The sequence below is a fragment of the Fusarium oxysporum genome, chromosome 2, assembly GCF_000149955.1.
Source record: "Fusarium oxysporum f. sp. lycopersici 4287 chromosome 2, whole genome shotgun sequence".
Lineage (NCBI taxonomy): Eukaryota > Fungi > Ascomycota > Sordariomycetes > Hypocreales > Nectriaceae > Fusarium > Fusarium oxysporum.
Window position 1 is genome coordinate 4320682 of NC_030987.1, and position 13627 is coordinate 4334308.

At 48.5% G+C, this 13627-nt stretch overlaps 5 protein-coding genes and 1 non-coding gene across 6 annotated transcripts; 3 read left to right on the top strand and 3 right to left on the bottom strand.

Moving 5' to 3' along the window:
- Window positions 1-150: 150 nt before the first annotated feature.
- On the top strand, window positions 151-1275 carry FOXG_19868 (uncharacterized protein; the record flags this gene model as incomplete). Its single annotated transcript, XM_018400151.1, has 3 exons — window positions 151-226; window positions 319-597; window positions 644-1275. The coding sequence occupies 3 exons, from the start codon at window positions 151-153 to the stop codon at window positions 1273-1275; spliced, it is 987 nt and encodes a 328-aa protein (XP_018245667.1).
- A 718-nt stretch (window positions 1276-1993) lies between these two features.
- On the bottom strand, window positions 1994-3840 carry FOXG_19869 (uncharacterized protein; the record flags this gene model as incomplete). The annotated part of the gene is made up of 3 exons (XM_018400152.1): window positions 1994-3058; window positions 3161-3650; window positions 3713-3840. The coding sequence occupies 3 exons, from the start codon at window positions 3838-3840 to the stop codon at window positions 1994-1996; spliced, it is 1683 nt and encodes a 560-aa protein (XP_018245668.1).
- A 2187-nt stretch (window positions 3841-6027) lies between these two features.
- FOXG_08734 (uncharacterized protein) lies at window positions 6028-7114 on the top strand (the record flags this gene model as incomplete). Its single annotated transcript, XM_018387758.1, has 5 exons — window positions 6028-6066; window positions 6124-6246; window positions 6298-6372; window positions 6423-7031; window positions 7082-7114. The coding sequence occupies 5 exons, from the start codon at window positions 6028-6030 to the stop codon at window positions 7112-7114; spliced, it is 879 nt and encodes a 292-aa protein (XP_018245669.1).
- Window positions 7115-7433: 319 nt separating this feature from the next.
- On the bottom strand, window positions 7434-7517 carry FOXG_19870. The gene has a single exon. It is a non-coding gene; the product is annotated as a tRNA-Ala (tRNA).
- Window positions 7518-9049: 1532 nt separating this feature from the next.
- On the top strand, window positions 9050-11232 carry FOXG_08735 (uncharacterized protein). The gene is made up of 5 exons (XM_018387759.1): window positions 9050-9429; window positions 9487-9696; window positions 9747-10598; window positions 10645-10875; window positions 10928-11232. Exons 1-5 carry the CDS (start codon window positions 9234-9236, stop codon window positions 11044-11046), a joined length of 1608 nt encoding a protein of 535 aa, XP_018245670.1. The 5' UTR covers window positions 9050-9233; the 3' UTR covers window positions 11047-11232.
- A 178-nt stretch (window positions 11233-11410) lies between these two features.
- On the bottom strand, window positions 11411-13176 carry FOXG_08736 (uncharacterized protein; the record flags this gene model as incomplete). Its single annotated transcript, XM_018387760.1, has 1 exon — window positions 11411-13176. The coding sequence occupies one exon, from the start codon at window positions 13174-13176 to the stop codon at window positions 11503-11505; it is 1674 nt and encodes a 557-aa protein (XP_018245671.1). The 3' UTR covers window positions 11411-11502.
- Window positions 13177-13627: the final 451 nt, after the last annotated feature.

Here is a 13627-nt window from a genome sequence, read left to right on the forward strand (position 1 = left end):
TAGCTCAATGCAGGGGCGTAAGCAAGAGGTGGTTGATATTTCCTCTCGCGCCCAAATATATTGTCAATGCTGGGAAGTCTGTGCCATCACATTCAAGTTTTCTTTTCATCCGGCAACTACCTCGCTTACTACAAGTAGACGAAAGCCACTATGCGTTCCACTCAATATATTCGCAGGCAGCTGGCAGAACTACACAGTTCTGGGCATGGCCGCGTGGGAGTTTTTGGTGAGTTCAACTGGCGAGAAAATCCTTCCATTTGGCCCTGCATTGTGCCTTGACATTGCAATACCTACAAGTGACGTCTCTCATCTCTGTAGTTGGTGGTACCAGCGGAATTGGAGAGGCCACAGCGCGAGAATTTGTTCGATACTCTATCAATCCACGAGTTTACCTGCTAGGAAGAAGCCAAGAGCAGGCAGATCGCATAAAAGACGAATTTCGCACTCTGAACCCGACGAGCGATGTACGATTTCTACAGTGCGACGTTTCGCAGCTACGTAATGTCGACAAACTCTGTGAACAGATCAAAGCACAAGAGAAAAGTGTCAATCTCCTGTTCCTCAGCGCCGGCATATTTCACTTTAGAGGGCGGGAAGGTTAGAAATTCTGCCTCTTTTTCAGATCCTGCTAAGCCTCTCTTAGAAACGAAAGAAGGTCTCGACCGAAAGCTAGCTCTCGATTGTTACTCCCGACTGCGATTCACAGAAAATCTGCTTCCTCTTCTTCGGCATGCTTCCCCGGGACCAAGTGACCAACGGGGTGATGGCGCAATACCAGCATGCGCTCGAATCATAACAGTCCTTGGTGGAGGTAATGAGAAGCCAGTTGACGTAGAAGATCTTGCGGTGGAACGGAATTATACTGTTAAAGCGGCCACCAACCATGCAGTCACCATGACCACCCTCTACTTCCAATGCCTATCTGCTGCCCCCCCGAATTCCGGTGTAGCATTCATTCATACATCACCAGGGATGGTAAAGACAAATGGAGACCGCGACCTGGGTGTCCTTGTGAGGTCAGCAGTGACCTTCGTGTCCTGGGCATTTCGGCCCTGGGTCTCGACGGCACAGGAATCTGGAGAGCAGCATCTTTGGGCTGCAGCAAGCGATACATTCAACGGTGGAAGACTTTATCTGCTTGGTCGAAACAGCGAATTAATTGATAATTCTCAGGTGCTGCAAAGGCTCAATGACGAGGGAGTGTCGACAAGAGTATGGGACCACGTCAGAGAGGTTTTTGACCGGTCTTGTGATAGCACAGACAAGACAACATAACGAGAACAGAGTGCGATGAGTTCCAGTTCCCCAAGACTTATCATAGGAGCTTTAGCTTTGTTGTTTTTGAAGCTGGGGCTGAAACTTGGTCAAAAGAAAAAAAGAACTGGATACCGATGCTATGACACCCCTTCTCTTAAGAATATACAATTATTTGAAGTCGTATCATGGTAACAAATACCGCCAGAGGCACTTTCGGCCAGACCTAGACTTTTCCTGCGAATGATTGCGGAAAATGCCCGAAGCTCATTCAGGAAGAGAGCTTGGAGGCGCGGCTCTGGAGCTGGTCACAGAAAGGGATCCTCGGCGCTCGTGCGTCAGCCCGTGGTTTGTAATCGTCCAACAATATCTTCCTGACTTACGTATGTCTGTTCCAGATCCGAGTCATTGTAGTGTTGAATGTACTAGACGATATGTACTCTTGACATGGTAAAGTAGTACATAGCTTTATAAAACGTTGCATTTACGACATAGATTCGGGGTCGTAAGTTCCAGTACAACCACGCAGCGAGTACTACTCTTCATGCGAAAGCAACTTTTTCTGTGAACCTGTTTGTCAGATAATTGGCATTCGCTCGCAAATGCGACGGATCGAAATTTAGAAATGTTTGAATTTGTCTGGTAAGTCGCATTTTCCTAATACCAAATCGCCTTGGAACCCGTCAATAGAATGGCAACAAATAATTTGGTCATGATTTACTTCTGTGCAACGCTGGTGCTAGGAGGTCACGGAAAAATTGTTGATCAGGTAGTAAGGCCAGTGAATCATACTCTCACAAGAACTACCACTATTATTCCCCCAAATGATCGTCATAAGAGTTGTTGCCCAACCCTTGATGAACCAGCACGTCGTCTCTGCATATCGAAGCAGGACACAGTAATAGGCCAACAGGACCATAGCTAGCGGCTCACGCTGTTGAATCAGGGCAAGGAAGCCATCAAGCATCCGTAAGGGCCAAAGTAGGGCAGCCCTTACTTCAGCTGGCACGGAAAATGAGTAGTTTTGATGGACAGAGAGCAAGCAATCAGCTAATAAGTCAGTGGCCTCAAGCACAAGGTCAGTGTCCGCTCCAGCGCTGTCCGCGGAAGGTTCTGATAGCTGCCTTCTGAGATCAAGTAACTGGTCGACCAGAAACCGAATGTGTTCTGACGGGGCTGTCGGTGCCGACTTTCCCGCAAACAGCCCTTGCAGAGGGCCCTTACGCAAGTCTTGATCTGAGGATCTTGAGATAAGTGAAATGCCATGTGCCAGCCGAAATATACCGATGAGGCCATCAAGCGGCTCATAGGCAGGGTGATATATTTCACAACAGGGATAGGTAGCGAATGCACATATCAGTAGGAAGACAGAACTCGCGTAAAGTGCATGACAGTTTACGGAGGTGACTCCTGCTGCCAATGTCCAGTAGATTCCCACGACAGCCTGATCTTGATGTAGAGAAGCTTGCACAAGGTAAGAATGGCGACGCTCGGGATGAAGGTATGCAAGGTGGAAACCCGAGAATGCCAAGATCTGGTGGAGCAAGAGTGGTTGTGTAAAACACTCTCTCGGGACATGGCACTGAAGCGTCTGGCGAACTCCTTCCCACGAACTAAACGTCCGGTACGCAGCAGAAGTATAGTGATGTATGAGTTCAAGATCAGGAATTCGGTCCTTTGTGCTCCCACGCTGGGTGCTGTTGAGAAACTTGGGCAAGCGAGGGATTCGGTCGGTCGGGTCTGTACGTGGAGTTTCCAAGTTTGAAGAAGATTGGGAAGATGAAGATGACACGCTGTCTCGCAACTAATGATAGTGAGTAATGGGCCCTGTGAAACAGATAATAACCTGACGGGTTACGAATGAATACCTGAGGTTCTCCCTCAAGATGACGGCTTATGATGGAACCGGGTTGCTGGTAAGCTTCTTGAGGCTGGGTGTTTTGCAAGCTACAGGGCACTTGGTGCCTCGTACAGGCACTACACGGAACGGTTTCATTGCGCTAATCAGGTGGGCTAAATAGATGGCTTCGCAGAGGTACAACAGAGACTTGGTACAGCCTCTCAGGCGATTCTCGTGATATGCATGAAGGAAGAAAGCAACGCGTAGCCAGGTAATATTAGGCTCATCATCCCGACACTGAAGAACATATCGCACACGTTGGCACTCCGCCTCGCACAAGTCAGCCGGTGGGCATTGTCCCGGGAGGCTAGCATACGCTTTCAGCTGGCCCGGTGTCGCAGCAGCTGTTGCCAAAGCAAGAGCATAGTTGTACAAGTCACCCTTATCATCAAGCCGTGATACGAGGTCGTCAGCGTCGACGATGGGCCAGACCGAATACATGCTTGTCTGATACAATGCAAGGATAGGATTCAGTGCACTGGTGGCGATACGCGGTCTAGAATGGTGGACCATTATTTCCCATTCCTGGTATATGGCCGAGGCGGGCGGCTGTCTTACCGGAAGAAGGGGGCTATGGGTGGAGGGTTTGCAGTGGTGATCGGTTGAGACTCTAACGGGGTCCCATCGCCCGTGGCCGTTCTACCACTTGCCCTGGTCTTGGTCCAATTCTTTGGTGGTCCACGCATTCTCTGGCAGACCAGATAGCTGCAGAACGCCGCAGCTTTCATGCATTGTTGGCAAGGCTGAGCCCCTGAACATTTCGACTTGCGAGCTTTTACAACGATCGCAGGCCCGCGAGATGAGATTGCGACGCGTTCTCTGCTGGGTGTTCATGGCGAATGGCAGAGCAGTCTTATGATTGCTGTCAAAGAGTGCCACGTTAACGTGAAATGAGCATCCTTGACATGTTGTTAATGTGAGAAAAGCTCTCCGGGCACGGATTGGGGACAAGTAGGTGCCTTGGATTTCAGGATCTAACTTAACACATCCGAACTGCTAACCCCAACCTTCTTTTATGCCACTTGACCATGTACATGGGCACACTTCCCACTTCGAAGTATATATACGAGTTTCGAGCACGACACCAACTATACGATATGGTGACAAGTCCAATGTAGTATTCTGAAGACACAGTGAATGTACTGCAACACATACCCTACTTATAGAAAATACAACGAGTAATGCGCGCGATGCAAGCATCAGCTGTCAGGTCTATCAACTCAAAATAACACTCTCATAAACCCAGTTCAGGCAGCATCCTAACTTCCCACACATTTGCTCAAGGCTCATTGTTTTCATTGTCGTTCTGTCAACCTTATTCATCATAATCTACATCATCTGGAAAAATCGGTCGGGGAGGAGGGCATGGTATCTCTTCGGCTCTACAGTCCCATTGGTACGGGTATTCTTTGGCTTCGTGATTACGTTCAACAACTTGATCCCATTATCTCTTTACTTTGGTCTTGAAGGTATCAAGAATGGGCAAATGAGTCTAATCAGTAACGATGTCAAGCTGCATGACGAGAAATCCGACACACTGGCGCGCGTTTATGCTACCAACAACCTTTATGATCTTGGACAAGTTGCGTTCCTATTCACGGACAACGGCGGACAAAAATTCCGAGGGGTTTTAAAAGCCGCAACAGACCTTAGAGAGCGAAATTATGTAATAGTGTTGAAGGAGGTCGAAATTTGAGCAAGATGCAGGCATTGGCCTTATCCATCCACGGACATCGTGAACCTCAAAATCGACAAGCTAGCTAATAGATGACCTGGGAGTGACGGTGAACTAAAGGGAAGCGACGCTCAGAGAACCAAGATTCTCCTTATCTAAGAGCCAACTCACTTACTCTTCGTTTGTTACATTTCTAGGCCGTGACCACAGCCCTAGCACTTGATATTCTTGAGCATAATTCGAGCTCGATGGTACTATAATAGACCTTATTTACAAAGGTACCGATGCACCTATAAGTAGCTGTGTAAAACTACACTTGTGACAACAGATAGATACCTGGCCTATGAACTGGACGACTTTACACTATCCTTCTGAAGCTTTACGGGTGCTAAGACAGATTTAATGTACTGCATTAGTGGTAGATAATCCTTAGCACTTCTGGGTACCACTTTTATTAATGCTAAGAAACTGAGTTGTTGTGCCGTAACGGTAACGGTAACGGTAACGAACTGAGTTGCCCCAAGCTATCGCGTAGATCAGAGAAAGTTATTTTTAAATTGACGTCCCTATGTAATGGCACCTTTCATATTAAGGCGGTCATGTTGTTGGGGGTTTACGTAATCACGTACTGCGTCTGATCCATGTACGAGCTCCTGGATGCTGGTAGGCTGGTGGTTTTGCCATGACGAATTCGCGATAACGAAGCAGTCCTAATTTCAGAGATTGGGTCCGTATATTGAAATCATGGTTTGTTCAGTTCCAAAAATTCAAAATCAGGTCCCTAGAGCTGGTTACAAAACCAAGGTCTTTTCTCTACTGTTCGTCGTGCAGCATTGCCAAACTACCCGCAGTTCAATCAGAATGCGTTCTTTCAATCAGTTGCTCCTATTTGTCCCCTCCAGGCTGGCTGCTCGGCCATTCCTTAATGAACCGGATACTGGGTGATTACCGCATGATGACTATTTTCTATACACAGTCCACAAGCTACTCGATATACTAGCATTGAATCTGCGCTTACAATCAGCAACGGAACACTCCCTCCCCTCGATCGAACCCTTGGTCTTCCGGATTTGACTATGTAGCAAGACATGTGATGGATCCATTTAGATGCTCATATGTGGCTCATGGGGCCGGTAGTGAATCATCATACCGAAACAATCTCGAAGTCTTCAGCAGATTTCGCTGTCATCCCCGGGTGATGGTCAACATCACTGGCATCGACGCGAGCTTGAAGTACGTAAGAGTTCTGTGGCTCCTATCTAGTCTCCGAGCTTATCACGCTAGCAGAACATAGATTCTAGGGCGTGGCTTTGGCGTACCATTCTTCATCGGTCCATTTGCCTCAGCTGGTATAACGAATGAAACCGCAGAGCGGGGCCTAGTGAACGCTGCGGCCGCTCATGGAGTTCTCTACATTGTAAGTTATTCCAGAGGATATCAATCACGAGTACGACTGACACGAACATAGTCCTCGCAAACAACGACTCTTCCGATGAAGAAAATTTCATCATTTAGGAGCAAGAATCAAGTCCTCTGGCATCAGGTGAGCATAAGCTGAGACTGTTCCGGGCGTACATACTAACCATGCGACAGGTGTCCCTCTCGAATTTGGACGATGAGTTACCTCGCGACATGTTCAAGTCTATCGAAGCTGCCGGCATGAACGCCATTGTACTTACTGTCGATTCGGCAGGCGACCGGACAGCATATCGTCCTCTCAAGAGACTAAAGGACACCAGTATCTCTAGAGATCCCCGCTATACCCTCATGATCTGGGACTATTACACTGAGCTACAGTCCGCTACATCCCTACCAATTATCCCTAAGGGTGTCCAGACCGTCGAAAACGCCCGTAAGGCCATCGAGGTTGGAGCACCAGCAATTTTCCTGTCTAACCACGGGGGCCGCTCTCTCGATGGCTCGCCGTCCGCGCTGGAGGTTGCCTGGGAGATTCACCAACGGGACCCTAGCGTCTTCGAAGAAATTGAGGTTTATGCGGATGGTGTCGTCCGATATGGCACGGATGTCCTCAAGCTTCTCGCGCTTGGTGTCCGAGCTGTTGGCTTGGGGCGGTCTTTCATGTACGCTAACCTGTATAGCACAGTTGGTATTTCACAGGCCATGTCCCTGCTCACCAATGAGATTACGAGTCCTGGCGCCAATCTTGGACTTGCAAGCATTAAAGATATTAATGCTACTTATGTAAGTCTATGTTATGAACTCTACTATGGCTTTTTTACTAACTCGAGTAGTTGGAATTGCCCACTACCGCCTGCAATAGCTAAGCAGTAAGCACAAAAGCCAGAGGTTCTGATATTCTAGAAGTAAGAACAGGCTTAGCATTATGGGCATTGTAAAAGTGTAGTATACCAACAAAGACACCCTAATACAGGACTACTAGGTCTTAAAGAAAGAAGCTTAAGTTTAAATACCAACAATAGTATTTATATAAACTAGCTAATATTAATTAAGTCCTAAGATATATCTTATATTATATACTTTACATAGCAGGACAAAGGAAAGATGTTTATTAGGTTTGGTATAAAATTGAGTTGTGTATAAAACGATAATAGTAAAGCACGAGACTAGCAAAAAGGTAAAGCTTGGACGAGGAGGGAATTGAACCCTCGACCTTTCGCAGATGCACGAAAATGCGAAGCGAACATCATACCCCTAGACCACACGCCCTAAGTATACAAGGCGCCAAACTTTTGGCATTTATATACTCCAATTCTCCGTCCTCGTTCGGCAACCCGAATCATACCCTCCAGAACATCAGCCTTAACCAGAACATGATCTTCAAATACTACCCTACAAGCCAACGAACTCTCAAATAATTGCAGATCCCTTTATTACCCAGTCAATTACTGGTTCCCTTGTCTCGGCCTCTTCCTAATTGTCTCATCGACATTTGCCAAGCTCATCACCCGACAACTTTATCCCCAACTGGTATGCAATTTGTCTCCTTTTGCCATTATTGATGCATCACACACGGAAGAAGGGATCTTTGTAAGCCCAGTGATGACCTCGCAATGACAGCCTTGATGTAATATCTCACCATTCATTGGCTCGGACGACATATCCGGAGGTTCACTATCACCCTTTCGGCCCACCATTGGAATCTTTGTCAATAGACCTAAAACATATTAAAAGTAAGCATACTCAAACCAAAGGCTTCACGGCGTCTTGGAAGGATTCATCCGGAAATGGCAGAGCAACACTACTGTATACCCGTGTGCGCACTGCGCACACGAGGTTCCCCCACGCATTTGGGAGGGCTCACTGTCAACCCTCCCAGGGGTTGTGCTTCTCGTTTTCGCAGCGGCTGCCAAGCTTTAAATACCTAATGGTTCTTGCATTCTCCGGGTGTTTAGCCTGAAAAGCCGGTTCCAGGTGGACGGTTGATGAGCTGAAAGACAGGGGCATTGACAATCCCGGTGCAACCCTCTTCTCCAAAATGATAGATGGGACTGAAACTAACATCTCTTGCTTGAAGCTTATGCTTATTCTTGTCTTCGAGAATTATTCCATGAGGTCTGGGGAAGAGGATTGTGGTGAGATGAGGTGAAACAACGCTGACATATAGACAACGCTGAATGGCTGGCTATATTCACTTGCCGAGGCTGTTTACCGTGTTTATATCAGCCCAGTATTAAAGTTAGTCATGAATACATGATTCAAGTCTCAGCCAGTCGGCCTACACCCTTGTCTCCATAACTCAGCATCAGTTCACTCAAATGGACGGGAAATTGCAGAACCGCCCCCCAACTCCATGGACTACCCCAAAAAACCAGAGGCTAGCTCGTATCCTAACCCCGCAAATTTCGGTCGCAGTCATGTGGTTTTTGTTTTAGATCTGGCATATGTCTAACACAAAGATAGAAATCGATCAGCGCTTTAAGCATAAGCTAATCCACCATCAGCCGGTCCGTTTAACCGCAAAGTTGGACCGAGAGCAGCACCTCGGCTCGAGAATCCGTTTGAACAGAATAGAGATTCTGGGGGGACTGTCAACCTGAGCTAGGCCGGGGTTTGGCTGCATGCGAGCGAATCGTCGGTCCCTATGTGGTCGGCCGCTGACGGGAATGTCACGTCGTGATGCAACACGGACAGCGGTCTGAAGCCAGTAAACCAAGTATTTTGCGGAGACTCCACGCTTCCCCAGACAACTCCATAATTAGCCTATATACGGAGAATTCGGTTAAGCTACCGCTAGGTTCATAGCTCTCTATCTTATCTACACGCACGCGGGGGAGAGTAGGAAAGCTCATGTATAATATGACCTACAATGCCCAATTCAAATTTTTTTGTTTCCCATCTCTCAAGCTTGGTTTCCTCTACTACTCTGGAGACGGGCCCTTGCATAATACTACTCGACAAGTCTAGAAGAGCCAATTCGCCAATATGGTCAACGTTGGTAGCGCCGCGGACCCCATCGTCACTCGCCTCGTCGAGGAGGACAAGACGCCATGGTACAAGAAGCCCAATCTGCGTCTTATGTACGTCTGGTTGTTCTTCTGCTGTATGGGTGTTGAGATGACTTCTGGTTTCGATTCGCAACTCATCAACACGCTCCAATACTCTCAGAACTTCCACCACTGTACGAATCACATGAAAATCTATGGAGAATTGGTTCAGAGCTGACGGGTTTTTATAGATCTCGGTAACGGACGACAGAATGCGGAAGGCAAGTGGGCCATCGAACCAGGTCTGCTCGGCTTTGTCAACTCTTCCTACCAGCTCGGCTCTATCTTTGCGGTCCCATTTGCGCCTTGGTTTGCTCAGCGATTCGGTCGAAGATGGTCCATTATGCTTGGTTCTCTTATCATGGTTGGCGGTGCTATCATCCAGGGATTCGCCCAGCACGGTATGAAACCTCCGATCGATCCAATATTCGATTTACTGACAAGTTCTCAGTTGCCATGTACATCATTGCCCGTATGATTCTTGGAGTCGGAATTCTCTTCTGTATCATCTCTGGTTCTGCCCTCATCGGAGAGCTGGGATATCCTAAGGAGCGTGCTGTCCTCACTTCTCTGTTCAACGCATCCTACTTCATCGGTCAGATTCTCGCCTCTGCTATCGCTCTGGGCACAACTCCCATCACCACCAACTGGTCATGGCGTCTGCCCTCTCTGCTGCAGATCGTCCCCTCATTGATCCAGATCTCCACCGTCTTCCTCCTCCCCGAGTCTCCTCGTTTCCTCGTCTCCAAAGACCGCGAAGAAGAAGCCGCTCAGGTCCTCATCAAGTACCACGCCGAAGGCGACGCCACCTCCCAGCTTGTCCAGGCTGAAATCGTTCAGATCCGAGAGACCATCAAGGCTGAGATGGAAGCCTCCAAGCAGTCCTGGTTCGAGGTTATCCGCACTGCCGGTATGCGCCGTCGATTCGTTGTCACCATCTTCATCGGTCTCTTCACTCAGCTTTCCGGCAACACTCTTCTGAGTTACTATTCCGGTGTTCTTTTCGGCATGATGGGCTTCACGGACGACTACACAAAGACTCGAATTAACCTCGCCTATGCTTGCTGGAGTCTTCTCAATGCTACCATCATTGCTTTGATCGTCACTCGCTTCAAGCGTCGACACATGTACATGCTTTCCGCTGCTCTTATGCTGTGTGCTTTCATCGGCATCACCGTATCTCTTGAGAGAATTCAAGCTGTTCCCGAGGGCCAGAAGAACAACGCTGCTGGTATTGCCGCTCTGTTTTGGTACTTCGCTTACTCGCCAACCTACGCCATTGGAAACAACGCTCTCACATACAGTAAGTCATGAGTCACCATTTTCATGTCCAGACTAACAATTTGTAGCCTACCTGGTCGAACTTTGGCCTTACTCGATGCGAAGCCGTGGTATTGGCGTCCAGCAGATTTTCGGAAAGCTTGCCGGCTTCTTCTCCACCAACGTCAACTCCATTGCTCTCGATGCTATCAAGTGGCGATACCTGGCCATTTACTGTGGTTGGATTTTCTTCGAGTTCTGCATCGTCTACCTCCTCTACCCCGAGACCAGTGGCCGAACCCTCGAGGAACTTGCTTTCCGTATGTTGTCTCGCTCTCATGGCTTTAGCAGGACAGTACTAACAGATCATAGTTTTCGAGGACGAGGAACTCAAGGAGAAGACAGTGGCTGCTGTCGAGAAGCAGATCCACTTTGGAGACTCAAAGGCAGACGAACAGCAGACTCATGTGCAAACCCGCGAGGTTGTTTAAACGGTTACTATGTTGAAAGGGAGAGACGGCTTTGGTCTCGAAACACATTAGCGCTATCAGGACGATCGTTCATGAATATCACATTAAATTGCGACTGCATATTTTGGTCAGCAACTGCTATTGACACCTTCAAAGAGTACATGTCTAAAATCAATGTGATGGCTGAAAGTGAGTCGGGGTGTAGAGATAATGGCAGCTTGAGCTCCAGCACAGAATATCAGACACAGATGGGTCTTGAGTGTTGCGGCAAGTGACAGCAGAGCATTGTATTCTAAACAGGATTAAAGTACTTGTACTAGTATATCCAGTCGTAGGCAAGGTCTTCGTCCGGGACCTCAGGACGATTTCCTGAGGATATTCTCAGCTGCAAACTAACCACTGACACCCTGTACAACACAGAAAACACCAGGCAACTAGAAATATATGCACACGTATTTCGTTACCTCTTTACAACACTCATTCAAGTCCAAGAGCATCCTGGAGAAGCTTCAAAGCTCCGAACAGCTGATTGTCATGATACCTCCTCCCCACAAGCTGAAGGTTGATAGGTGCCCCTTGGAAGTTACCACTCTCCCAGAGTTCCTTCACGTGAGCGCACTCAGGTCCTAACGGCTTATAATCCGCGTCGTATTTCTCACCCTCCTCAACCTTGAGCCCCGTAGGAAATACCAAGCCGGGGCAGTCGAGATAGTTCCACAGAGCTGTATACATAAGATAGAAGTTTGTGTCGTGAGTCGTAGCCGGCCCGACGCCAGTGGGACAAAGGATAACATCAACATCCTGACGCTCCCAATCCTCTGCAAAGGAATGTCGGAAGTCGAGGCATGCTTTGCGTACGTAAGCCATTTCACCAGCAGTTAGCATTCCCTTGGGCGCAACGGGCCTCCAGATCCATTCGGTCAGAGGATAGATTGGCTCGCCTGTTGCGAGAATAGCATCATGAGTTGGAATGCCGCCGTCAGGAGAGTAGGCTTGTCTGATTTCATCCCAGCACTGTTTGACACCATAAGGCAAGAATGACTTGATCTCGATAAGTCCTGATAGCCGAGGGTCTGACAGCAGGGTACTGGCCCACGACAGGGCACGCTTGAGAGGTGGTTGAGGCTGGATGAAGCCATCGTGTGTCATGATGCCAACTTTGAGCGGGCGGCCAAGGGTGACACCCAGCTGGGTCGACAAACCAGCCCAAGTCGTGGGGACCAAAGTCAGATCTCTGATATACGGCTTGGCATCAAGCTGAACACGCATGAAGAGATCCATGTCGCGTGCTGATCGACACATGGGACCGGCGTTGGCCAAGATAGTAAGTTCAGCTACCATAGGCACATGTACCATGCCTCTTGTTGACAGGATGCCACTTGTTGGCTTGTATCCATAGATACCGCTGAACGCTGCAGGGATTCTGATGCTGCCTCCAATGTCGGTTCCAATGCCGAGAATCGAGCCTTTCATAGCAATCAAGGCTCCTTCACCACCACTGGAACCTCCAGGTGTCAAAGTGGTGTTGTACGGGTTTAAGGCGCGGCCCCAAGGCGAGTCACTTTCGCCATGCATCAGAGCTTGGGGTTGGTTTGTCTTACAGTAAAAGACAGCGCCGGCCTTGCGAAGGACCGCTGGAAGCGGAGAGTCATGCTGGTCGTACTCGGCTGTAGCCAGAATGCCCAATGACGAGAACGTGCCAGCTAAGGGAACATGATCCTTGACACTGACGGGGACACCATGGAGTGGACCTATCGTGGTGCCGTGCTCTGCTAGATACTCATCCAGTTTCGTAGCCTGCTGGATAGCCTCATCATAATACCACTGCGTAAGACAGGAGGTAAGCTGGTGTGCGATAATTGCACGCTTGCAAAAGGCTCTCGCAACAGCCACAGAAGTATACTTGCGTCTGGCGATAGCCTCAGCAAGGCCAGTTGCATCATAGCCTTCAGTGATGGCTACTTCCTCGTCTGTGAGTAGACCACAGGCAGCAGGGATCTTGCTGACATCGAGAGGAGTGTCTTTGAAGAATTCGGGACCCAGACAGAACTCTGCGGGCACTTTGTCGGCGAGTGCTTTGAGAACAGCAGCACGCTTGGCCTCGTACTCTGGCGTGCCTTTTGGCACGGGTACAGGGTTATTGACATACATGACGATTGATCAGGCAGAAAATTGGAGCGTTGAAGTGATAGTATAAGGATTGGTGGAATATGGATAGAGAACTGGTGAGTAACAGGTCTCTCTTTATAGTCGTATGCGGTCCCATCCGCACCCCGGAAGGCTCTCTACAGCTTGAACGGAAGCCATCGTATCCTGTGACACTGTCCATCAGCCATCAGGAAATACTGGTGATTGGAGAATTGAGATACAGGCCGTGAGTAATCCAATCAAACGTATTTGCGACCTGTTGGCGATAGTGCAAGTAGGGATTGCGGAGTGAACCATTGCCGAGGCTTCTGAGACCTTTTAACATGGACGTAACCACCATCTCAAGTCGTCTAGACATCTATCTACTGAGCCAATCATATGCTTTTGCGATAATGCATGAACTAAAATAGCGTGAGCGAGTGAAGCGTATCATTCTAAAGCTCCATGCTTCACT

What these genes read in the sequence shown, in the direction of transcription:
- FOXG_08735 (XM_018387759.1), top strand. Translation starts at nt 9,234, where the DNA reads ATGGTCAACGTTGGTAGCGCCGCGGACCCCATCGTCACTCGCCTCGTC. An exon ending in CTCTCAGAACTTCCACCACT is followed by an intron (nt 9,430 to 9,486) that starts GTACGAATCACA and finishes GGGTTTTTATAG; the next exon opens with ATCTCGGTAACGGACGACAG. An exon ending in CCAGGGATTCGCCCAGCACG is followed by an intron (nt 9,697 to 9,746) that starts GTATGAAACCTC and finishes ACAAGTTCTCAG; the next exon opens with TTGCCATGTACATCATTGCC.